Source organism: Arvicola amphibius, chromosome 5, assembly GCF_903992535.2.
Source record: "Arvicola amphibius chromosome 5, mArvAmp1.2, whole genome shotgun sequence".
Taxonomy (NCBI): domain Eukaryota; kingdom Metazoa; phylum Chordata; class Mammalia; order Rodentia; family Cricetidae; genus Arvicola; species Arvicola amphibius.
Window position 1 is genome coordinate 22,966,685 of NC_052051.1, and position 23,498 is coordinate 22,990,182.

Below are 23,498 nucleotides of genomic sequence, written 5' to 3' on the forward strand. Positions count from 1 at the left end.
TATAAGCCAATAAAAATAAGATATAACTTATATTTTAAAGCTTGCTTCAGGGTTCTATACCCAGTATGACTTTCGTGCACACTGTGGAAAGATTGGGTATGCAGAGTACACAGCAGCTGCCACATTGCCCCTGCTTCTAACTGCCTGCATGGTAACTAACATTGTGCTGCACATTTTAGAACTGATAAATTGCCAGGCATTGGTGGTGCATGCCTTTAATCCCAGTCCTTGGGAGGCAGAGGCAGGCAGAGTTCAAGGCCAACCTGGTCTACAAAGCAAGTTCCAGAACAACCAGGACTGTTACACAGAGAAATCCTGTCTCAAAAAAAAAAAAAAAAAGGAAAGAAAGAAAAAGGGTTCATTAGTAATACTCTTTTTTTTCCCTAACAAAAAGACCAACTAGAAATGGGAAAGGAATTCCATTTCCTGCCCCAAATATTTTTAAATTTTATTCTTTAACAGTTTCATATATGTTTATGATGTATTTTGATCATACTTAGACCTTTTGTCCCCTTCCATTCCCCTGTTCTCAATAGGTACTCTTCCTGCTCTCTTGTACCTTTGCTTTAATGACCCACTGAGTTTAATTTGGGCAGCTCGCTGAGAGCATGGGTGTGTGGCTATTTACTGATGCATGAATAGCTTACCAATGACTACACCATTGAATTAAACTGATCCCCACACCCCACCAGCAGCCATAATCTGCCAATAGCTCCTTAGAGGGAGGTGGAGCCTCATGAGCCCCTCCCCAATCCATGATGCTGCCCTAGCTCTTTACTCTAGAAAATGGGTTTTTACTGTTTTTTCTTTCTTATTAGAGTAATTGAATAGGGAACCCAGGTCCTTTTTAAAGTTTAATTTATATTAATCACTTTAAAAATCACTTCAGAAGCCAAATGTGGTAGCATACACTTCTAATCCCAGCATTCAAAAGACAGAGAAAGGAGGATTAGGAATTCAAAAATCATTCTTAACGGGCTGGAGAGATGGCTCAGTGGTTAAGAGCATTGCCTGCTCTTCCATAGGTCCTGAGTTCAATTCCCAGCAACCACATGGTGGCTCACAACCATCTGTAATGAGGTCTGGTGCCCTCTTCTGGCTAACTGTATACATAATAAATAAATAAATATTTTTAAAAAATCATTCTTAACTACAAAATAAGGTTGATGCCACCTGGACTTCATGGGACCCTGCCTCAAAACATAAAAATATAACACCCTCAGATCTCTCCACTTTCGTAAATTAGTGAAAAAATTTTCAAAATCAACTTCTTTGTGGTCTTTCAAAAGAGCACACAAGCTGGGCAGGTCACACATGCCTTTATCCTAGCACAAGGCTGGGCAGATAGATCTCTGTGAGTTTGAGACTAGTCTCCTCAAATATTAAGTTCCAGAACAACCTGGAACTACATAGAGAGACTTTGTCCCAGAAAACAAACAAACAGAATTAATTAATTAAACACTAAAATAAAAGGGCAGACTAGCCTGATGTAGCACATACAGAGAACCCCAGTACTCGGGAAGCTGGGGCAAGAGATTTACTAAATGAGGCCCAAGTAGGCTAAATACAGAGCTCCAGGCAGTTTGTGCTATAGGATAGGATGCCTGGGGGCAGGGTGAGTGTGGCAACTCTTCAGGTTAGCATGTCTTTTTGTTTGAACCATTATTATTGAGCATATATTAGGTGAATTTGTGTGTTCCAGCTGACCTAGCAAAGAAATAGAGACCCAAGGAGTTAGTGTATGCTTCTTGTGGTAGGATTTCAGGTCTTATAGGAGAGGTTCTGGGAGCCAAGCAGAAGATGGGAAGCAAGGAGTCCCTCTTCCAGAATTTTGCATTAAAGGCAGTGAAGTCCAGCCTCCTTGCAGGAAAAGTACAAAGTGACTATCATAGATAGCAACAAATATTAATAATAAATATTGAGTTATTATATAAGTACCAGGTACTATACTAAAACTCATGTGTATTATTTCAATTTAACCTTAACATTAAAGCTATATAACGTGGTCACCTATACTTCTCATATAAGGCATTGAGCCCTGAGAAGGCAAATAATTAGCACATAAACACATGGGTAATTAAAAGTGGCATATGGCAGGGATGGTAGCTCATTCCCTGTAATACCAGTACTTAGGCTAAAGTGGGAGGATTGCCTGGAGTTTTAGGCCAGACTGGGCTGCATAGTGAGTTCCAGAGTAGCATGGGCTACAAAATGAAAACCTTACCACAAACTCCCATAACACTAAAAAAGGAGGGAAGGAAGCCGGGCAGTGGTGGTTAATGTTCCCAGCACTTGGAAGGCAAAGGCAGGTAGATCTCTGTGAGTTCAAGGCCACCGTGGTTTACAGAACTAGTTTCAGGACAGCTAGAGAAACCCTGTCTTGAAAAACCAAAAAAAAAAAAAAAAAAAAAGGAAGGGAAGAAGGAAAAAAGTTGAGATTTAAAAAATTTAACCTAAGTGCTCTGCCTTCAAAGATATTAATAGCATGTGCTCCCTCGGGCAAGCTTAGATGCTGAGCATCAGGTACTGGATTCTCTATGAGGGAAAACAGGCACAGAGCCAGGGGGAGGCCAGTGGCAGGAGACACGGCTGTCTGGTGTATTAGGGAAAGGCCTTTTTAAGAGATGGAGCTAGATGGAGAGACAAGTAATAGAAGTAGAAGATTTGTTTTTTTGCTGGTACTGAAAAGAAGTGTTTTATTATCCATGTATTTATGTGCATTCTCTGATAAACCCAGAGAAAACTCACTGATGCATCCCCTCCAGGCAGACTGAGTTGTCTCTAGGGCATTGCTTGGTGACTGATGAAGTCTGTGAAGTCTTAGAAACAGATACAGTCTTTGGGTAGTCTTTCAAAGCACAGCTCTCTGCCCTCTGAAATTGAGTGAGAATGTCATTTGGGGGGTAAGAGGTGAATCTTTAATAGACACTATATTATATTTAAAGATAATTGGGTTTGAAAAGAAAATGGAGGTGATGATATTTTTGGAATGAAAACAGTCTCTTCAACATGAAAGGAAGAGGCTTCTTTTACTAAACTAGTTCTAACTAGATGAAATATGAACCAGCAGTGTAAATTTCATCCTGTTGATCCAACAGGATTATTTCACAGTGTGAACTAGAAATAAGAATAGACCAAGTAGTATCTTATATTCCCAACAAATCAAGTTGGACCAGTGCTAACTTTGTCTCCATACCACGTAGGATCGGTTAGCTTCCTGCAGGACATGGAGACTTGTTAGTCCAAATATAACATTCTGGGTTCTATAGACACCTAGCTTCTCCCTATGGACATACATAACAACAGCTTCCATATCTCATTCTCTCCTTTTTATTTTTTACAGAACTTGAGGCAAATGCTGCCATAGTCTCTGGACAAAGGTAAGAAAGATGACCATTAGCTAAGACTTAAGCACAGATTCAGTCTTGTGTAGCCCACCCAGGGTGGTATGGCCTTGAACTCACAAAGATCCCTCTCGCTCCTCTGTGTCCTGAGTCCTGGGATTAAAGGTGTGTGCTACCACTCACTGGTGTAGTGAGGAGCTGCGGGCAGCTTCTTGCCGCCCTACTCCCGGCTGCCTGACTAGCTTAGCCCCAGAAATAGTTACACGGAAACTGTATTCTTTTAAACACTGCCTGGCCCATTATTTTCAGCCTCTTACTAGCGTCTCGACTAACCCATATCTAATAATCTGTGTAACACCACGAATGGTGTCTTACCGGAAAAAATTTAGCATGTCTGACCTGGTGGCTGGCTCCATCGCGTCTGTCTCCCTGAGGAGAGGCACGGCAGTCTCGCTCAGAAAGCAGAGGCATGGCAATTTATTAACTTCCCTTCCCAGCATTCTGTTCTGTCTACTCCGCCCACCTAAGGGCTGGCCAATCAAATGGGCCAGGCAGTTTTTTTATTAGCCAATGAAATCAACTCAAACAGAAGACTCTCCCACATCACACTGGCCTCTAGTGACTTAGCTCTGCACTCTGATCTTCAGGCGAGCTTTATTTGCTAAAATATAAAATATTACTACACCCCATATAATAGAACACCCAATGGATGCTTTAGAAGGTCATATGTGTATAGACTGTGAACCCAAGAGAAGAAAAGCCAAGTCCATGGGGAAACGGACATGGAACTCTTCCCAGAAGAAGTAGGCTTTAACTAGTTTTGTTGCATTACATTTCAGTTCTATGCCTTGCAATCAATTTTAATCAAATTTTTGAATGATCTTAATAAGCACTTTTGAACCATGGATATAATAAAAAGTTTATTAAAGAAATTTCTAACCATATCAGAATTAAATCCATGTCTAGTAGCACATGCCTGTAATCCTAGCACTTGGGACGGACAGGCCAGAGAATCAAGAGTTCAAGGTCATCCTCAGCTATGTAGTAAGTTTGAAGCTAGTCTAGACTATAGGGGACCTTGTGTTTAAGAAAAGAAAAAGAAAAGAAACATCAGAGAATTGCAGAGTGACTCTGTAGTCTTCTTTACAGAATATACAAGAAGTCCTCTTTCAGATGTGTATGTGCCATACCTATTCACTCATGTGACATGAATAGTTTGTCACAGAGTAATCTTTCACAAAATATTTAAGACTGCATATATGTGCCTTAATTATTATTATTATTATTATTATTATTATTAGGCATTTTTGTATCTTCTATAAATTTGCCCCTGTGTCTTTGAACAGTTAGTACCAATCTTAGATCTTTTCCAACTAAAGTTCCAGGGTTGAAGTTGAGACATTCAGTATATCTGCAGTAGATTGTGAATATATTCCTACTACTTAGATAATTTTGACATTGTTGGTTATAATTAAAGCTATATAAAAGGATTTCTTTACAGTGAGTTATAGAAATTCATAGATATAATCACAACACTTAGGAAACAAAGGCAGAAGGACTGCCTTGAGTCCGAAGCCAGATTTGGCTACATATTCCAAGTTCCAAGCCTGTCTGAGCTACATATGAGTCCAGCCAGCCGTTGCCCCACCACCACCACGTATGTTTTAAGATTGATTTCTTTGGGCACCTAGAAATGGAGTTACTTGAAATAAGGCAGCTTATTTCCCACCTCAACATTACAGACTTGTGGGTCAGATAATTATAATAAGGTACTGACTGCCTTTGTACCATAGAATGTTTACCGAAAGATGCCAGTGGCATACTTCCCATACTGCAGCAGTGAAAAAACATGTCCAAAGTTGGGAATGTATCTTACTGATCCCAGTTACTCCTTATTGAAAATCTTTGGATTATACAATTTATACTTCATTAGAAGTATATGAAAATGTTTTTGTTCCTGTGTCTTTAATGACAGTATTACCAATTTTTAATATTTGCCTGCTAAAATGCCAGAGTTGGAGCTGGAGCATTCAGCCTATCTGAAGTGGATGATGAATGTGTTCCCATTACTTAGATAATGTACTGTACTATTATCTAATACAAGCATATGCTCAAATTTGCCTAGTAACCCCCCAAATAATAATTTCTTTTGAGACAGGATCTCTTTATAATACTCTGGCTAGACTAGAATTCACTATATAGATCAAGCTGGCTTCAAACTCATAGTGATCAGCCTGCCTGTGCCCCTCAGATGTTGGAATTAAAGGCATTTGCCACCATACCTAGATTTTAGATACTATTTGGGGCTAGTAGAAATTTTCAAGTATTTATTAAGAATATTTTATTGCTGAAATTTTTACACAATAATGTCTGAAGGGAAATAAGTGAGGGTTTATAGAGGGCTGTTGCAGGTAGGTCTTTATGTCTCTCACCTGCTTTCCCACAATCGCACCAGCATGTGCTTTCTTTCTTTTTTTCTTTTTTTCTTTTCTTTTTCTTTTTCTTTTTTCTTTTTTTTTGAATTTGCTGGCCTTCAGCTCACAGAGATCTGCCCGCCTCTTCCTCCCAAGTATTGGGATTAAAGATATGCACCACCACCACCCAACCTATTTTATTTTTCTGATGTAATAAGTTAGACTTGCTTTTTTTTAAGTTTTTAATAGCATTGTCTCTTTTCTATCTATAATGACTGGTTTGTTTTGTTTTTGTTGTTTGCTGTGCTGGGGATCAAACCCAGGACTTGTACATGCTCAATAGATTGAACTGTATCCCTGGCCTGACTAGCTGCTAATTATCTCCTACTTTTTGAATGAAACTGTACTTAGAGTCCCTTTTTATGTGTCTTGATGCCCTTAACCTTCTTAAAAACTTGCTACTTCCCTCTGTCAGCAGTGAGCCAAAAGAGATAGTTGAGAAGTCCAAAACTCCGAGCCGAAGAAACTCTCGAACTGAGGAGCCGACTGTGGCTTCTGAGAGCGTGGAAAATGGACATCGGAAACGATCCTCTCGGCCTGCTTCAGCCTCCAGCTCTACAAAAGGTTAGCAGTGGGGCTTGGATGCTTTGGGAGCGGGGTGGGGGTGGTTACAAGATCGGGTCCTCCTCACAGCAGGGAGGACTTCACCCTCCTCCTTGCCTCTGTCAGGCAGTTTGTTTTCTCCTCCTGGTCTTGTCCTTCGTTCACTGTCAGTCCATTAGCATGTGTGTTTTCTTTGTGTACACAGAACAATAAAAAGAATAAAGAACTAGGTTGGTGTCATTTTAAATTCGTGTTTACCCCTAAGTGTGGCAGCACACACCTGGAATTGTGACACTAGTGAGGTGGATGGTGAGCTTACACAGGGAGTGTGAGGTAGTTACATGAGGTCCTGTGTCAAAAACGCACATATACGCACTAGAAAGTTCAGGATCATTCATTTCAGTTAAATCCTGAATATGGCCTAGCTTCTTTTCTGAAGTCAAGTACCTTTTCTACATACTGTTACTTTATCCCCCTTTGTAACAGTGTCTTCTTATGTAGCCGTGTTGCCCTCAACTCTCAGACCTGTGCCGCAGCCTCCTGAGTGCTGGGGTTAGAGGCATTCACTATTACACTTGACTTCTCCATACTTTTTAAACCTCTACCCCAGTATTCTCTGCTCTATCTTGGTAGGGGCTCTCACATCTTCATAGAAAAAAATAGAATTCTCCATTTACACTACTGAGGTATTAATCTAAGTAGACGGCTGTGACAGAGCAGTGACCCCTCTTCAACTCGAAGCCTAGTGCCTCCATCTGGGCCTCTAATAACTTCTTTTATGACCTGAGTTTTTCATTACCAGTTCTCTCTATTGAAAACTGTCTCTAATCTGGGAAGGGGGAATTGTTTTGAGACAGAATCTTACTCTATAGCCCAGATTATACATGAAATTTTGCCAATCCTTCTACCTTAGCCTCCCAAGTTCTGAGATTATGGATGTGAGCCACCCATCTAAGATAGTATTCTGTTCTTTTTTTTTTTTCTGTGTTGGAGACTGACCCCATGGCCTAGTTGATGCAAGGCAAGTACTCTACCAACTGAGCTAAATCCCCTAACCCTACTGTTTATTTTTTAATTAATTGTTCTTGACTTCCATGATTCAGAGTGCTTAGTCATTTCCTGCTACCTTTCTGGAAACTCCTTAGTTTTCATAGATTTACATTTCCAGTCTTGAAATGTAAGCGTAATGGCGCATTCTATAATTCCAGCACTTAGGAGGCAGAGGCAAGATGACCAGTAGTTTAATTTCATCCTCAGTTACAGAACGAGCTTGAGGCCAGCCTGGGCTACGGGACACTCTTCCTCAAAAAACAAACAAACAAAAACTCTCCCGTTGTGAGGGCAGATTCTGTTACAGTTGCATCAGACACTGATACGAGGACTCAGCTGTCACCGGCAAGAAATGTCATAATGCCGCACAGAGAGCCCCTAGAAGTGAGCCACAGACCTACCAGTTAATGTGTAGATAGGACATAAGAAGACCCTGTTTCCAAATCTAAACACTTTTTTTGAGACAGGGTTTCTCTATGTAGTTTTGATACAAAAACATCTTATATCTCATAATAGTATAAAGATGTATCATTCATCATTCCCACCAGTCTTCAAAAGATTTTTTTTCAGTTTCTAACCTAAGTCACTTGTTTGCTTGCATGGTTAATACATTAAAAAGATAACCTTAGCCGGGCGGCGGTGGCGCACGCCTTTAATCCCAGCACTCGGGAGGCAGAGGCAGGCGGATCTCTGTGAGTTTGAGGCCAGCCTGGTCTACAAGAGCTAGTTCCAGGACAGGCTCCAAAGCTACAGAGAAACCCTGTCTCGAAAAACCAAAAAAAAAAGATAACCTCAAAGAACAACAAAATACATTAATATCTTACTAAGAGTGAAGCCACTTCCTCTTGGATTAATTTGATCAAGAGTGAGCCTAAATTTGAATTCTTCGCCTCTCTCCCTGTCTTTTGTCTGTAGTGTCTGGCTATCTGTTATCAGTCTATTGTGCGAGTTTGAATCTGTGCCCCAGTGGTTGTCCTTGTCCCTAACAAAGGACTAAGCTCTGTATTTATTGAACAGCACAGGAAACGTGGCATGGGAAAGAAACGAGGGGTTCTTTACAGAAATCCTTCACAGGGTTTTACCAGGGAAGAAGTCACCTTCCTGACCACACCTAACTACATAGCACTCCAGACAGCAGACAGACATTATCACCCTATAGCCACATGTTTGCAGCACTTATGGTGGGTATTTGTTTTAAGGTTTTCAACCTGTTGGCTGTTTTCAGCAAATGATTACCACGCCGTGAACATACACACATATTCTGGGCCAATAGCACAGAAGAGTACTTAAGACTAAAGCTATGCATTTATCTTATGTTGTAAAAACTGATTGCATGGGAAACCCAAGGCATAGTAAGGTTGGTTAAGTTGTTGTTGGCGTTTTTTGTTTGTTTGGAGGGGGGTTGGTTTTTTGTTTTGTTTTGTTTTCTGAGACAGGATTTCTTTCTGTAGCACTGGCTGTCCTGGAACTTACTCTGTAGAACAGCTGGCCCAGAACTCAGAGATCCACCTGCCTCTGCTTCCCAAGTGCTGGATTAAAAGTGTGTCAACACCAACTGGCTCTACTTCTTTTTTGTTTTGTTTTTGTTGTTGTTTTTTCAGGATACGGATTCTTTTCAAGACAGGGTTTCTCTAGTTTTGGAGCCTGTCCTGGAACTAGCTCTTGTAGACCAGTCTGACCTCAAACTCACAGAGATCCACCTGCCTCTGCCTCCGGAGTGCTGGGATTAAAGGTATGTGTCACCCACTACCGCCCAGCTGTTATATTGTTTTCTTAAGAGCAAGTTAAATATTCTGAGTACACAGTGTAATAGTAAGTAGCGCACACGCCTTTAATCCCAGCACTCAGGAGACAAAGGCAGGTGGATTTTTGTGAATTGGATGGAGGCCAGCCTGGTCTATAGAGCTAAGTAGAGGACAACTAAGGCTGTTATATAGAGAAACCCTGTCTTTAAAAACAAAAGAATAAAATAAAAAGTAAATAGTCTTAAATTACTATAAGGGGTATTATTAATTTTGCTGTAAGGTCTGCCAAAAGTTCAGCCTTTGTGTGTGGGGGGGGTGAAACTAAAAGACATTTTATAAAAAAAATATCACCACCTTTACTGAGGGCCTCATACATTGATTTGTACTCAAAGGCAGTATTCTAATTCATTGATTTGGGAATAAAAAGGGTGGAGACTGATGTTGCTCATCCTCCTCTCCCTACCCTCTGTCCAAGTCTCAGATACATCATTTGATTTTTTTTTTTTTTTTAAAGGCAGGGTCCTGGCTGCTCTGGAATTTGTTACATAGACCATATAGCCCTCAAACTCAGAGAAATCTTCCTCCCTTTAAAGGTGTGCACCACCTTACCCAGCCACCATTTGATTCTTGACACATGAGGGAGATGTTTCTAAAGTTGACCTAATTGATATATTTTTTAATTTTTTTCATTTTCATATATGTATATATATTCTTTTAGGTATGTACACATGTGTGTACATACATGTGGAAGCCAAATGTCAATGTTGTATATCAGCTACTTCACTCTCCACCTTTTTTTAATTTTTATCTCTTGCATTTGTGTTTTGCCTGCATGTATGTCTGTGTGAAGGTGTTGGGCCCCTGAAATTGGAGTTACAGACAGTTGTAGGCTGCCATGTGGGTGCTGGGAATTGAACCTGGGTCCTCTGGAAGAGCAGTCGCTCTTAACCGCTGTCATCTCTCTAGCTCTTCCACCTTATTTTTTTTTTGAGACAGTGCTCTATCAGTGAACTGAACATGCTAATTGTTTTAGGCTATCTGGTCCGCAAGCTCTAGGGAGCTGCCTTTGTTTTCCCTCCGAAGCACTGAGATTACAAGCATGCACCGCTACCCTGGTTTTTATGTGGGTGCTGGGGATCTAAAGTCAACTTCTCATGCTGGCCAAGCTAGCACTTCACCAACCGAAACATCTTTCCAGCCCAGATATTTTTCTGAGGATGAACAATGTCAAGATAAAACCCTGTATATTTTCACTCCAAATAACCAGTTTGCTGCAGTGGAAAATTGGACATAAAGAGTTGATTATAGGGACAGGATAGTGACCCATGCCAGTCATCCCAGCACTTGAGGGCCTGAGGATAGAGCCTGCACTAGTGAGTTCTAGGCAGCCTGGACTGCAAAGTGACCTTACATAATAAGTAGTTGATTATGGGAAGTTGTGTGTGCTGTGTGAAACTCAGTTATTTTATATAAATTAAAATAAAGAACACCATGATTGTCTTTCTAGTTTGTAAATATGAGATACTCTCCCACATGGCACGAGCAGTCTGACCACCCAGTGAGAAAACATACTGGAGTTGTCACTGATAGAAGCTTGGAGTTGCTGCCTCCCTCTTAGAAAACCACATCAGCCTCCATGACAGTGGCCAATGTGAACAGCAGTAAAAGCTTTGCTTTTCTCATCTGTTTCTGGTGGCCTGAATTATCAGAATATTATGATAAAAGAAATACAATTTTGCTTAGAACACTGGACTTGGTAATGTTGCATGAAAAAATTCATTCCATCCAGAAATGGTTGAATCTGATTCATCTTTTGAATTAATAAATGAGAAGCAATTGTTTACCTCGATGAGAGATATTTAAAACATTGTTGGGGTTACCCCAAGACTAAGACTCTGTATATACCAAAGATGGCAGATGTAATTACAAAGTGTGTGCCAAAACACCGAGATAAAATATTATTTTGTATTGAAACTAAGATATCTATCATGTAGCAACATGAAAAATAAGTCAATTAGATTTTGTTATGGTTTTTTGTTTTGTTTTGTTTTTTAAGACAGGTTCTCTCTATAGCTTTGAAGCCTGTCCTGGAACTCGCTCTGTAGACCAGGTTGGTCTCAAACTCAGAGATCTGCCTGCCTCTGCCTCCCAAGTACTGGGATTAAAGGTGTGCGCTGCCACCACCACTCGGCTCAGTTAGATTTTAAAGAAATGTTTACATTTACAGAGCTTCAGGGTACTACTGTACTGTGCCATAGAAGACAGGAAAAGTTTTGAATAAACATTATTTAAATCTGAGGAGTAGCTTGACTTGAGACATTGGTATGTATAGGGGAGGTTAAAGGGATTGAAGCATAAAGCAATCTTTCCCTTTTACGTCACTGTCACTGTGTACAAATCACTCAGGTGCCACCTGTGCAACAGCCTTCAGAATTGGGGGAGGTGTTACCTGCTGTGAAATGCTTCCATTTGTGTATGTGCTGTTTTTTAGGGGAGGGGGCAGTGTAGATGCTGAGGGCCTCAGACATGCTAGGCAGGTGCTCTGCTGCTAGAGCTGTGTAACCCCAGCCCTCCAGCACCTTGATGTATGTGGGCCACAGTAGACCTTGACGAAGATCTACATTGTGTCGCTTAGACTTTAGCTGAAGCATACCAAGAAGAGTTCCGTACTGCAGAATAATGGCTTGGCTACAAAAGAGAGCCAAAGACTGATTTCTGGCACAATTCACTCACTGGCTGACTTCTCACCAAAAGCACTGTTGGTGTGTCTGTAGCTTCAGTGAATGATGAGAGTTGGTGAGGAAGAATGTGAAGTTGATTGTATAGCTTGTAAGGGATCAGGTTGGTGGAAGCGAGGTAGAGATAAAGCAAGTAACAGTGCTTGCCACACAACCCTTGAACCAGCAGAAGAACCGACTCCCAAGTTGTCCTCTGACCTCCACACGCCCAAGCATTCATACACAAACTAATATAATAAAGGCACACATGGCAGTTGGTTCTCTTTCCACCATGTGGGGTCCAGGGATTAAACTTGGGTTGTCAGTTTTGGTAGCGAGTGCTTTTACTCACTGAGCCATCTTGTTGGTCTTCATCGCATTTCCCCAGCTGGCAGCCCTGATATACAGGACACTCTCACCACAGCAGGCAAAAGCCTGTGACTGTTTTCAAACCATGTGTCCCTTAAACTGACTTAGAGCCTAATAAGGGCTCAATTATGTCAAATCAAGACATTGTCGACACCTAGCCGGCACTGCTACCTTCGTTGAACATGTCCTTCCTTTTCCCCAACAGATATAACTGGTGCAGTGCAATCCAAGCGAAGAAAATCCAAGTAAGCAAGCTGGAAGATGACTTGATACTTGTAAATGTGTGTGAATTTTACAAAGAGCAATTTTCAGCTGTGACTTTTTAAATCTTTCTGTACAGTTAGTCATTTTAATAACTCGATCCTTTTCCTAGTCCCTGAAACCTGTCTCAAAAGTGTAACGGGGAGCAGCCCTTTTGGTGTTGCGAAATGAAGTTCAAGGCTTCTAAAATGTTGCCATGTATTGAAAGAAGCTAATGCCATTATAAATGTTATTAGTTTCACATTTCTTAAGCAGCCTAAAGTACAGGGTGAACATTTGTAGATCTTCTAATGATGTATTGTGCTGTGGAAGTACTGTGTGTGAATAGCAGTAGTGGGGCAAAAAGCAATCCTGTCATTTGGAAATGTTGTAAATAATTTTATTATATAGTGTTTTTGGATGTATTTGTTGTAGAAATGGACCAGTGAATAAAGAGAATCTAAGGGTTTGTACAATGTGAAATATTGAACGTGTTAATAAATGTCTTTGTCATAGAACTTAAAAGTATGTTATTGGAAAGGGTAAGCAAGCTTTTCTTCTTGGTCATAGATGAGTAGATACAGCCTTCTTTATAACTCAGACACCTCCCACCTGAAATGCCCACCCAGCAAGATGAGGAAAATGCACTTGCTCACCCAACTTATTTTTGGCTTTGAACAAACCAGAACTATTTAGCAACATACTGGAGATCTCATATACGTGTGTGTGTGTGTGTGTGTGTGTGTGTGTGTGTGTGTGTGTGTGTGTGTGTATGCATATATGCCTAATTTCATTGGTTTGCAAATTATCACCAAGTATATTTCTGCTTGGGAAGCAGAAACATAAGAATCACAAGTTAGCCGGACGGTGGTGGCACACGCCTTTAATCCCAGAGGCAAGTGTATCTCTGAGTTTGAGACCAGCCTCATCTATAAAATGAGTTTCAGCCTGGGCTGTTATATAGAGAAACCCTTCCTCAAAAAGCCAAAGAAGAATCACGAGTTCAAGGTCATCTTCAGCTACATCAAGTTTGAGACCAGTTTGAGTTTTAGAGGCAAGAAGCTGTCAGCAACATAGATGGCCACCTCGTGCCTGTGCTGCTCCATTTAGGAGTGCTCAGACTGACCAGCAAGACTGTCTTAGAGTGATTCTGCAGTTAGGTAGGAGCTCCTTGTCCTTGCTGTAACCCCGCTCTTGGGCCTAAAAGAATGGCCCCATATGTGTCTTCAGAGGATCTTCTAAAAACAGTTTATGAGTCAGACCCTATATTGTCTCTTTCCAGAGAACTTATTTACCCTCTCTTCTCTTGTATGACAAACCAGAGCCAAAGCCAGCCTAATACTACTACCCTCTGCCTTGACTATACTTGAGATTATAGTGTTTCTCATACTTTAGCTCAACTCAGGCAGAAAGCATGATGTGCTTTAAATAGATTTTTATTTGTTTATATTATTTTTTCTCCCATACAGGAATAGCATTATAATCTAACATTCAGAATCCTGTTACACACATACACAGGCATGCCACATGACCAAGTCGAGGTGGTTGTGTTCTTGAGTCTGTCGACACATCACAACATGGTCAGTCAAAGATTTTTCATTTCAGCCAGTCTCAACACAAAACACCCAACAGAGATGCACTCAACTTGGTTCCATTTGGAACTAGGTGGTAGGGTAAGAAGGTATTAGAGCAGGCTGTGGTTTGTCTGCATTCAGTCCCCTCACACAAAGCTACATGGATCTTGAAAGCCACCCAGGAGCTCTGGTAGGGTCCTTGTTGCACCTAAGACATTATAGGTCACAGCAAGTTGATCAGAGGGTTCCAGGCTGGGGAGCAGGCATACTCCAAAACAGCACCAAACTGCACTCACACACACACAGTGCCCTGCTGGGGCTAGACTGGCAAAGGTTAGAAAGTGACACCAGCTCAAGAGAACCACTCAGACTTATTGGAGAAAGCTGGAAGTTGCCCTTTGATGTAATCGGGACTCACTCTAGAAACAGGTCCCTCTGACATCCTTAGTTTTGGCAAAGTGCTGGTAGTATTGACATTAATACAAACTGGTACAATTTCTGTAGGGTCTCTGAAATCATCAGTCAAGACAGACTCTCTAACCTCCTCCTGTCTAGGGTTGCATAGGACTTTGTGAATTCTGGTTCCCTTGTGTATTCAAGTTCTGTGGTTTAAGAAGAAAAAAATCCTGAAGCATGCTCAAGGTGAAAGGCACATACACAGTCAATACAGTATGACAAGGTCTGATGCTTCAGGAGGCAGACGAGCAGGAGACTGAGTAGTGTTGGTTCTTAAGAAATCTATACACAATTAAAATATTGCCACACAAATGCTACAGAATCTATAGGAAAATACAAAAGAAAAATAAGCCTTGCAACCAGTCAAATGAGAGATTGGAGGGTTCTAGAACTACAGGAGCATCTAGAAATACAGGGCAGAGGCGAGGCCTTTTGAAAGTTGAGCCAAATGCCCTATCAAACTTCCCACAGCAGCAGGATCATGGGCACTTGCCCAGGACTGAGCCTAGGCCCCATCTGGCAGTGAGGAATAAATGAGAAGGGCTGGAGGGAGTCTCAGCTCTTGGAAGTGCTGACGATCCTAAGCTGGCTGGGAAGTGACCTTCGGGTAGTGGGTAGAGTAAGTGTACTAGGTTGTAAAGGACTTGGGACGGGAACAAAGTTATCAACTACTAGGGCCCTAATAAGCTGCTGTGAGGTTTTGATCTGCGTTTAGTTTGCGTTTGGCTTATCCTTGAGCTAGGAAACCCTAGCAGGGCTTCCTCTGTCCCCATCCTGGGGACACCCTCTCCCATCCCCACATGAAGCCTGGTGAGAAAGCATCAGAGAGGGCATCTACTTTTACCCTCGTAGGAATGCAGTTTTCTCCAGCCCCAGTTTGGGTTTGAGGCCCGGAAACCTGGAGCTGAAGCGAAAGGGAAGACCTGTGTTAATATGTAACAGGAAATCTAAAAGTTTTGAGGAAGGAAGAGCACACACTTTAAAAAGGACAGCTAGAAAGAATCGGAAACAACTTGGGGGCATCCCAAGAGGCTGTTGCTGGTGTCTGAGCCCCACCACAAGAAGGGAGAAGCTGGCTACCCCATCCCTGTGCTCTACCCAAGAATTCCTTAATTCCAGATAGTTAACTAGAAAGGGAAGAGAGACCACAGGGCACCCAGAAAGGAAGAGCCCTGAGGAAGAACATTAAGAAGCCTCCTGAAGGCCCTGAACTTCTGTAAGAAAAATTTGGGAACTGGAACAGTGAGGCTCCTGGCCTCCTACCCAGGAGTGTTTATTAGCCAGCCATATTGAGCAAAGTATGAAATGTAAGGTCAGAGGCAAGATGAAGGCAGAGCTGTCAGTCTGGGGATGGCTTTACCCCAAAGTTACTGTCCTTCAGCATCATCCCTCTGCATTCTTGGGATATGTACCCTTTTCCCTGCCTGGAAGCCCTCTGGCCTGTGTCTCTCCTAAGCTAATTCTAGCACCTTGGGCATATGAACAAAGATGGCCAGGATGTGGGGGCCTTGCCCAGCTTCTACTCCTGGGGTGGCATGTCAAGGTAAGGTGACAAGGTACAAGCCCTTCGAACTCCAGACTCACTGGGAGGTGGGGAGGGAAGGGCTCCTGAGGACAGATTTCAGGAATATAGGAAAAGGAAGTGGGGGCAGGCTCCAGGCTCAAGGCTAACACCAGGGCTTAGCTCCTCTGACCAAGCACAATGCCTGCTCTCACGATGCCCTGCTGGCTACTGTTTCTCCTCCCATCTGTCCCTTGTCCCTGTCTGCACCTCCCAATAGGCTGCCTGTTTCCCTCCATTCCCTTCACCTTATCTAACTTACAACTCACTGTCCTCCTCCACATACTTTAACTTTCCAGCCTAAGCAGCTCCAAGGAGTTCAGCCCCCAGGGCAATGGAGGGGGAGGGGGGGAACTAAAATGAAAACCCTGTGTCTGACACCTGCCTACAGGGTAAGAACAATGGCCCAGGCCTGGCAGGTTGTACCTGGTCAGGATTGGGAGGGAATTGACAGGAAAGAAACGGAACAGGAGTGGGAGCAATTCCTAAGGGAAAAGAGCAAGTCTTAGAAAAGGAGGAGCTCAAAGTGGAGAATGCGCCAGGTCACGGTGGGAGAGGCTCTTAGAAATCGGGTGGGCTAGGAGAACAAAAGTGAAGCGGGGAGAGACGAGCACAGGGGTCTGAAAAGGAAGCATGGCAGAGTGGGAGTGGGAGTGTGACCATGAAGAATCCGAAACAGATGGGGAGAGTGACCCGGGATGAAAGAGGCTAGAAGGTGAATTAGTTCAGAAACTGAGAAGTCAGGGAGTAGAGGGCCATCATCCCACCTCAAACACTTAGGAAGGAGGGAGCTTCTGGTATCCAGATGGAGGCAGGCGGACCCTGGACACCCCTTGAGCAGCACACTGGCTGCTGCCAAAGAGGCAGATGGGACCGGGAGACTGCGCGGGATTCGAGGGTGCAGCAAGGGCGCTCAGTAGTTGAACTGGCGCTGGCACGGCTGGTAAATGAAGCTGCCCTGGTGCTTGGGCCGGCGCGAGCGACTCTCCCGAGCGCGGTTCTGCCGCTGTAGCACTTTAGCATTCAAGGCGTGGCGCTCTGCCCGCTGCCGGGCCCTCTGCAGCCTCCGCACCTGGCCGGCCTTTTCCAGCAGCACAGCTCGCCCGGGCATAGCAGCAGCTGCGTGGTGCAGGGCCCTGGGCTCCTGGTGGGCAGGCGCCAACTCTCTGCAGGGACAGAGTACAAACGTTAGAGGAGGACAGTGGGCTGGTATCTCCCACCCTGTCTCTTCTGGGCAGAGTATATGATGCCCTAACTGAGGGGTACCAACTGTTCCCTCAATCCCAGTTAGAGGTGTTTCTTAGCTAAACCGAACCCCTAATCAAAACAAGCCCCACTCTGCACTCTGGCCTAGCAGTTCAAGCTGGCCCCAATCCCCTGTAGCTAAGACTCACCCAAGTCCCACCTTAGCCATAAGGCCACGCCTCTCTCCCATCAGTGACCCCTGCTAGGCGGACAGTCTCGACAACCTTCAACCCACTCACCCATCGCTGAGGTCCTGATCAGGCAAGGCAGTGTCAGGGTGAGGGGAAGGTGGCCCAGACTCCAGCACTATGGTGCTGCCGGTGACATAAACGGACATGCTGGGATGCTCAATGAGGAGGTCCTCCAGGGGGTTGCTCTGGAGGCGGGCCGGCCCAAGACCGGGCCCCTCTGCAGTAAAACAGGCGGGAGGGGTAACAAACCAGCTCTCGTCCATCAAGGAGGGTGCGGGTGGAGGGCGGCCTGCGGGAGCAGGAGAGGCCCCAGGATTTGGGGAAGCTGTGTAGTTGTCTATGGGGGTGTGGGGGGGTCATGCGGAGGAGAGGGAGCAGCGGGAGTGGGACATACACACACAGACCGGACACGGGATGGGGAGAGAAAGGGCATCGTTAGTCAGACCTGCAGCCCTGTCCACCGTGCCCAGAGAGCACCTGAGGGCCAGGGTTCATACCCTGCTGCCCTAGGGGGGTCCCAGGTGTAAGCCCCAGCAAATCAGGAGACAGACAAGGTTTTCAGGAGAAGGGTCTGTGTTACTTCACCTCTATGCTGTCTACCTCAACTTCACGACCCACTAGGCCTAGGGGGACTCCAGTTTCCAAACAGCCCTTCCCCCTCCATATTGCAAGGCCTCCTTTCCTTAGGGTGTCTTCATAGGCTCAGGAATCAAAGTTCTGGTCCCCTGACTCGGGCCTCACCCTGCAGGTCAATGATGAGCCAGCCATCCACTTCATCCTCCTCTGAGACGAAGGCCCCGGGACAGTTGGAGTCTTCAGCAGGCGAAGGAGTGCTGAAGAAAAGGCTGGTAAAGCGCTGGAACATGGTCAGCGGGTAAAGCAACCTCAAGGGGGCGCCCTATGGCAGTGCAAAAACCTGGGAAGCATAGAAAGACATTGGAACCACAAACTAAAGTCTACCCAGCACCCAGAGCAGCGATAACAGAGAAGCATTGGGCAGGCTCTTGTGTGTGCTTTTCTGCTCTCAGTAGACTTTCCAAAGTGAATTTAAGAAACTGCTGTATCTTTGTTTTCTTGTCTGTCAAACAAGAGCAGTAGCCCCCTAATAATTAAATGGCTAAACACTACGTGTTTAGAACAGTGCCTGAGGACACAGTAAGCATCCAATAAGCTAATAAACTTGCCATTACTACAGGTTGCTTTGGGGATATGGAAGAAGTGATATATATGACCAGGCTTTGCCAGAGAAGGTCTCTAGAGGATGGAACAGCCAAGCTGGGCTTTGAAAAGTAAATAGGAAATTTCCATCGAGGGAATTAACTACCCTTACTATCACCATCATAAAATTAACATTCATGCGCCAGGTACTATACTAAGCGACTTCATCTGTTCTACCTTACATAGTCCTCACAACAAAGCATAGAATCGGAGCAAGGTATGAAAGTACAACCCTGTAACTTAGTACTTGGGAGACAGAAACAAGAGGATCACAAAGTTCAAAGTCAGACATGATGAGCTGCATCTGTCATCCTTGCAAGGTGGAGGCAAGAGCATCAAGAGCTCAAGTTCTGCTTTGGCTAAATAGTGAGTTTAAGGCCAGTCTGAGCCACATGGGACCCTACCAAAAACAAACAAACAAAAAAACAGTCCTTGGCTATATGAGATCCTGTCAAAGGGAGCAGAAAAGGAAAGAGAAAAATAAAACAAGGCTCAGAGAGGTAAGGTAAGCCCAAAGTCTCACAGCTAGTAAAAAGACACAGGTAATATTTGAATCCAGACAGCTAGTGGCATCCATAATCACTATAGTCCACTCCTGTCTTTTCTGGATGTATGTCTAGACATTTTTAACTTGATAACTATGACTGTGTCTAGGTGTATTTTTCTAGGAAAAAAATCTTAGATTTCAGCAAGATTTTCTAAGCAGCAATCTTTGGCCCCAGGGACCAAGAATAGTTATAGGACCCTGTGTGGTTTGAAAAGAAACCACACAATTCTTGCAACAATCTCACGATGGGACTAGGCAACCTTCAAAAGGGTATTCCAGATGAGGTGTAAGAGCCTATTCCTACAGGCCCTCCCCCACTCTAACCCCCTTTCCCCACATTCTTGCCCAAGGACAGCATCTCTGGCCAAGACAGAGAATATTCAGTAGGCTGGCCCTAGTAAGACATGTCAGTGGTAGATGATGATGAGAAAAGTAAGTAGTTAGATCCAAGGAGCCCAGAAGGATAAACACAAGGGTTGGACCAAGACCGCGCTTCCCTGAGACAAGGAAGAAGTCACCTGTTCTAGAAATGGAGACCTCAAAGTGAAAACCTTAATCTATCCAAAAAGCTACAGCTTAGTGGTGGTGAGGCAGTGCAGAGTATATATAATCAGAAAAGTCTCAAGAGATAATACCCAAGAACACAAGGGTGCACAAGAGGCAGGGAGATCAAACAAGTGCCTTGCTCCAGCCGTCACCCTCCTGTCTGTCCACAGAAAGATGTGGAGATCCTGGCCTCGAGCTTCAGCATGCATTTCTCAGGGGTCCCAGTGTATCTGGCCCTGCACTGAGCCTCAACTGTTGACATGTTGAGTGAGGTAAGAGAGGCTGAGCAGAGCAGCTCGCTGGTGATCATCCAGGAGTCAGTGACAGCCAGGAGAAATGGCAGCAACCAGCCTACCTCTGACTGCCCACCCCTCTCCCCCTCCATCACTAGGAGAGCCTCCTGGGTTTTTTTTCCTAGCCTGCTGGCTTCCTGGTTCTCAGATTCCTGGCTCTGCTCCAGTCAGAACCTTCCCTCGATGCTGCGCCCGGAATAGCACTGGGGCCCTAAGTCACCTCTAGCCCAGGCCATTCTTGACCAAACCCCAGCCTGGGAAGAGGATCCAGATCCAGCCTCCACTGCTACTCACTTGGAAAGTGAGACGCATTCTCTCTGCTCCTCTGGAAGCAGACTCGGGAGCTGGCAGAAGCTCTGCAGTCACGGCACTAGGGAAGGTCTGGGTCCTCCCAGCTGACAGCTTGGGATCTGACAAGGTGATGAGAGGCCAAGGGAACTCCCAAGTCCTTCTCAACAACATCTGCCCCGGAGACAGCTGGAGGCAGGCAACTAGTGACTCACCTTTCTGTGGTCAAAACAGCTGGGAGACAGCAATTTATTGGGTTCTAAGTCGAAAGAAGGCAGAGAAGGTCAGGGCCTTGAAAGGGACCCAGTCTTTAGAGACCTCCTGGAAAAATGTCCAGCATCGAGAAGACAAACACCCTATCAAATCGGGGTGGTGCTGAGCCCAAGATAGGATATATAGCTTGTTATTTGAACTGAGCTTGTACTATGCATTTGCCCACAGACAAGGAACTCATTGAGTGTACTCTAATTGGCTGAGATCTCCAGTAAGCTATGTCTCTCTGGGTATCAGTTTCTCCTTCCATGAAGTGGGCTTAAAGACCCTCACTATTTGTAGGCTGAAAATGACATCAACTAAAGCTCTGCACATATGTCAGGGATTAGAAGGATGTTATTATGTTGGGGGGCGGAGCCTGAAGACAGAGGGCATCCGCTGCCATCTGGTGCTGTCTCAGGGACCTGGAGTCTGAAGCCTCCTTTATCCACCTACCACACTCTCAACTTAGATGGAGCTGTGCCGTCCGACCCTTCCTCAGGTTGCAAGGAAAAAGCAGGTGAGAGGCCGGACCCCAGTCCCTAGATTAGCCCGGGAAACCGCCGAGTCCCCTCGGGTGCCGCTAGTCTTTCAACGTCTCTCAACCCTCGGCCGGGCTCGACATTGCGCCCACCGGGTCACCAGAGGACAAGCACCCAAGCAAGCCTGGAAGGCGGGGCTGGCCTTGGTGACGTCTCAATGTCATATGCAAATAAGAGACGTCACGGCCCACCGGCTTGGAGCAACCAATAGGGAGCCGAGAACGCAGCTCCAGCGGCCGCCGGCGGAGACAGACAAAGAACCGGAGAGGGGGGCGCAGGGCGTGTCCTGGGGTGCACGGAGCCCCCAGCCCCGCGGTCGGGACTCACCTGGGGCGGCTCCGGCAACCGGTGCGCTGAGGTAGTTGTGCGGCCGGGCGTCCCCGGGGCGCCGGTGCTCACAGCCGGAACCGCATACCCGGGACTGGCCGGGAGACGGCAGGGCTCTCAGTCGGACGCCCGGAGCTGCTGCGGCCGCTGCGCCGGGGCTCACGGCACAAATCCGAACGCTCCAACAGCTGATTGTGACGTCACAAAGGGGCCCGCCCGCTCGCGTCAGCGGCCGTGGAGCGGCGGCCAATCGCAGGCGTCGAATGTTCTTTCCCCGCCCCTCCGCGGTTCGCCAGCGGGTGGCTGAAGCCCGGGTTCTGCGCCCTGAACCTCGGGCTGAGTGGAGGTGACGGCCCGAATTCCCTGCCCCCAGTCACCCACAAACCTCGCACTGAAGACGACCCCCCCATTCTTCCACAAAGATACGATCTCGCTGCTCTTTCTGCATATAGCCTTGCTCTCTCCCTTGCCCCAGTGCTCCGTACATCCGTTCGCCTGCCAGTACCTAGGGGTTACAGGAGGACCCCCACCCCCACTACGCTCCATCTGTAAGTCCCTTTTACCCCGCTCCTTGTCCTTTACTGCTGTTCCCCACTCTGCCCTTGCCTGCTCTCCCTCTTCTGTCTCGTGTTATCCCTACACGAAATAGAAATAGAGTTTTCTATTTTCCCATCCCTTTTTTTTCCCCTCGCTGGGCTAAAGCGGACCTTTCCCCTTCCGCAGTTACAAAGGAGCACCTGCGCGTGTGGGGGAGCTGGTGGAGCTGACGGGAAATTTGGCCAGAGGAGGCCTTGGAAAGAAATTGCTCTAAGCTGAATAAACATTGACCTGGAGAAAGCTCAGCCCCAGACCGTTTACTTAAACACACCTTATTTCGTCCACGTTGCTACCGGAACAGGACAGTGATGGCTGGTCCTGGTTCACGTATGGAAACACAGAATACAGGCACGAGCCGCTAATTCCAGCACTTGGTAGGTCCGAGAGGTGAAAGGCAGCTAGCTGCAGGAGACTCGGAGAGAGGAAATGGGGCGAGAAGGGGGTACCTACTATTGCTTCTTCCAAATCGCCAGCTGACACTGAACACTTACCATATGCCAAGCATTCTGCTGCTTTTAATCTTCAAAATAACCCCCAAAGTTAGGCAGTATCCTCCTTCTACAGTTGAAGAAACAGACTAGGAGAATCTAAGTAACTTCTCAAGGTAATTCAGCCGTACTCAGTGGCAGAGTCAGGTGCTGAACCCACAGGGTCACTCTACCTGCACCAGAGGATCTGGACTCCAGGATCCTAAAGTCTCCCTAGAGAGATATGGCTTCCAGGCCTGTGTCTCAGCTGTGAGATTCCAAGAAAGTCGTTACCACTCTGGACCTTAGTCTACCAATCCTGATGACATATATATATTCAAACTTAGCGCTAACAGAGAGACTTTTTCAGGCTTTTTATCCCCAAGATTCTGCCAAATTAGTGTTCCAGGCCCCAGCTTGTGCAATGGCCTCTGAGATATTTAGAGACAAACTTCAAACTCCTGTCCTGGGGTTTTCCAGGCTAGAGCATCTGAATCTCTTAAGTAGAACAGATCTGGCTTGGAGAGCTGCCCATTTGGCCAGCAGGAGCTGGTTCAGAGCTCTATGCTCTGGTGATTTCAAGAACCCTGGCCCAGCCTGGCCAGGAAGCCCTAAGAGAGGACTGAGCCCTGCAAGGCAGAGGGCAGAGCCAGAAGATGATACCCAGAGGCTTGGGGGAGGAGGTGGTTGGCACTGTGTTCCTTACACTAGGGTTTCCAATGTACCCTCATTTGTGTAAACCTGAACCTCTCCCTAGCATAGCCACTTCCCATTAATCCCATACCCTCCGTTGATGACCTTGCTGACAAACTAATCCTTAACATGTCCCTCCTGCCACCCCACTTGTTCGCTCTAGAACTTTCTATTCTATTCTCACAGAGTCCCACAGTCCCAACAACATTCATTGTTCTT

General features: G+C 45.3%; 2 protein-coding genes and 1 long non-coding RNA gene across 15 annotated transcripts in view; 2 read left to right on the plus strand and 1 right to left on the minus strand.

Annotated features, from left to right (window-relative positions):
* Ncoa6 (nuclear receptor coactivator 6) overlaps nucleotides 1-12,692 on the plus strand; it is an 84,685-nt gene extending 71,993 nt beyond the window's left edge. For 7 of the 8 annotated variants that reach the window (XM_038329671.1, XM_038329673.1, XM_038329670.1 and 4 more), the window contains 3 exons: nucleotides 3,344-3,380; nucleotides 6,234-6,382; nucleotides 12,448-12,692. In XM_038329671.1, the coding sequence (XP_038185599.1) occupies nucleotides 3,344-3,380; nucleotides 6,234-6,382; nucleotides 12,448-12,491 (230 nt within the window). In that variant the 3' untranslated portion in view covers nucleotides 12,492-12,692. The remainder of the gene's footprint in view (nucleotides 1-3,343; nucleotides 3,381-6,233; nucleotides 6,383-12,447) is intronic. The other variant, XM_038329674.1, reaches the window with a different exon arrangement.
* A 1,210-nt stretch (nucleotides 12,693-13,902) lies between these two features.
* Tp53inp2 (tumor protein p53 inducible nuclear protein 2) lies at nucleotides 13,903-23,068 on the minus strand. Of its 6 annotated transcripts, none has more exons than XM_038330317.2 (5): nucleotides 21,523-23,064; nucleotides 20,408-20,523; nucleotides 18,251-18,425; nucleotides 17,558-17,846; nucleotides 13,903-17,239 (listed from the first exon to the last, which is right to left on the minus strand). In XM_038330317.2, exons 3-5 carry the CDS (start codon nucleotides 18,372-18,374, stop codon nucleotides 16,987-16,989), a joined length of 666 nt encoding a protein of 221 aa, XP_038186245.1. In that variant the 5' UTR covers nucleotides 18,375-18,425; nucleotides 20,408-20,523; nucleotides 21,523-23,064; the 3' UTR covers nucleotides 13,903-16,986. The 6 variants fall into 6 exon arrangements, with proteins under 6 accessions (XP_038186245.1, XP_038186243.1, XP_038186242.1 ...); XM_038330315.2 differs by having other exon boundaries at nucleotides 20,408-20,660; XM_038330314.2 differs by lacking the exon at nucleotides 20,408-20,523 and having other exon boundaries at nucleotides 21,523-22,531; nucleotides 22,611-23,062.
* On the plus strand, nucleotides 21,162-22,364 carry LOC119814512. Its single transcript, XR_005285427.2, has 2 exons — nucleotides 21,162-22,070; nucleotides 22,246-22,364. It is a non-coding gene; the product is annotated as an uncharacterized LOC119814512 (long non-coding RNA).
* Nucleotides 23,069-23,498: the final 430 nt, after the last annotated feature.

Coding starts and splice junctions, on each gene's coding strand:
- Tp53inp2 (XM_038330317.2), bottom strand. CDS start 18,374: ATGTTCCAGCGCTTTACCAGCCTTTTCTTCAGCACTCCTTCGCCTGCT. Junction 17,847..18,250: donor GCTCATCATTGACCTGCAGG/GTGAGGCCCGAG, acceptor ACACCCCCATAG/ACAACTACACAGCTTCCCCA. Junction 17,240..17,557: donor GATCAGGACCTCAGCGATGG/GTGAGTGGGTTG, acceptor CTGTCCCTGCAG/AGAGTTGGCGCCTGCCCACC.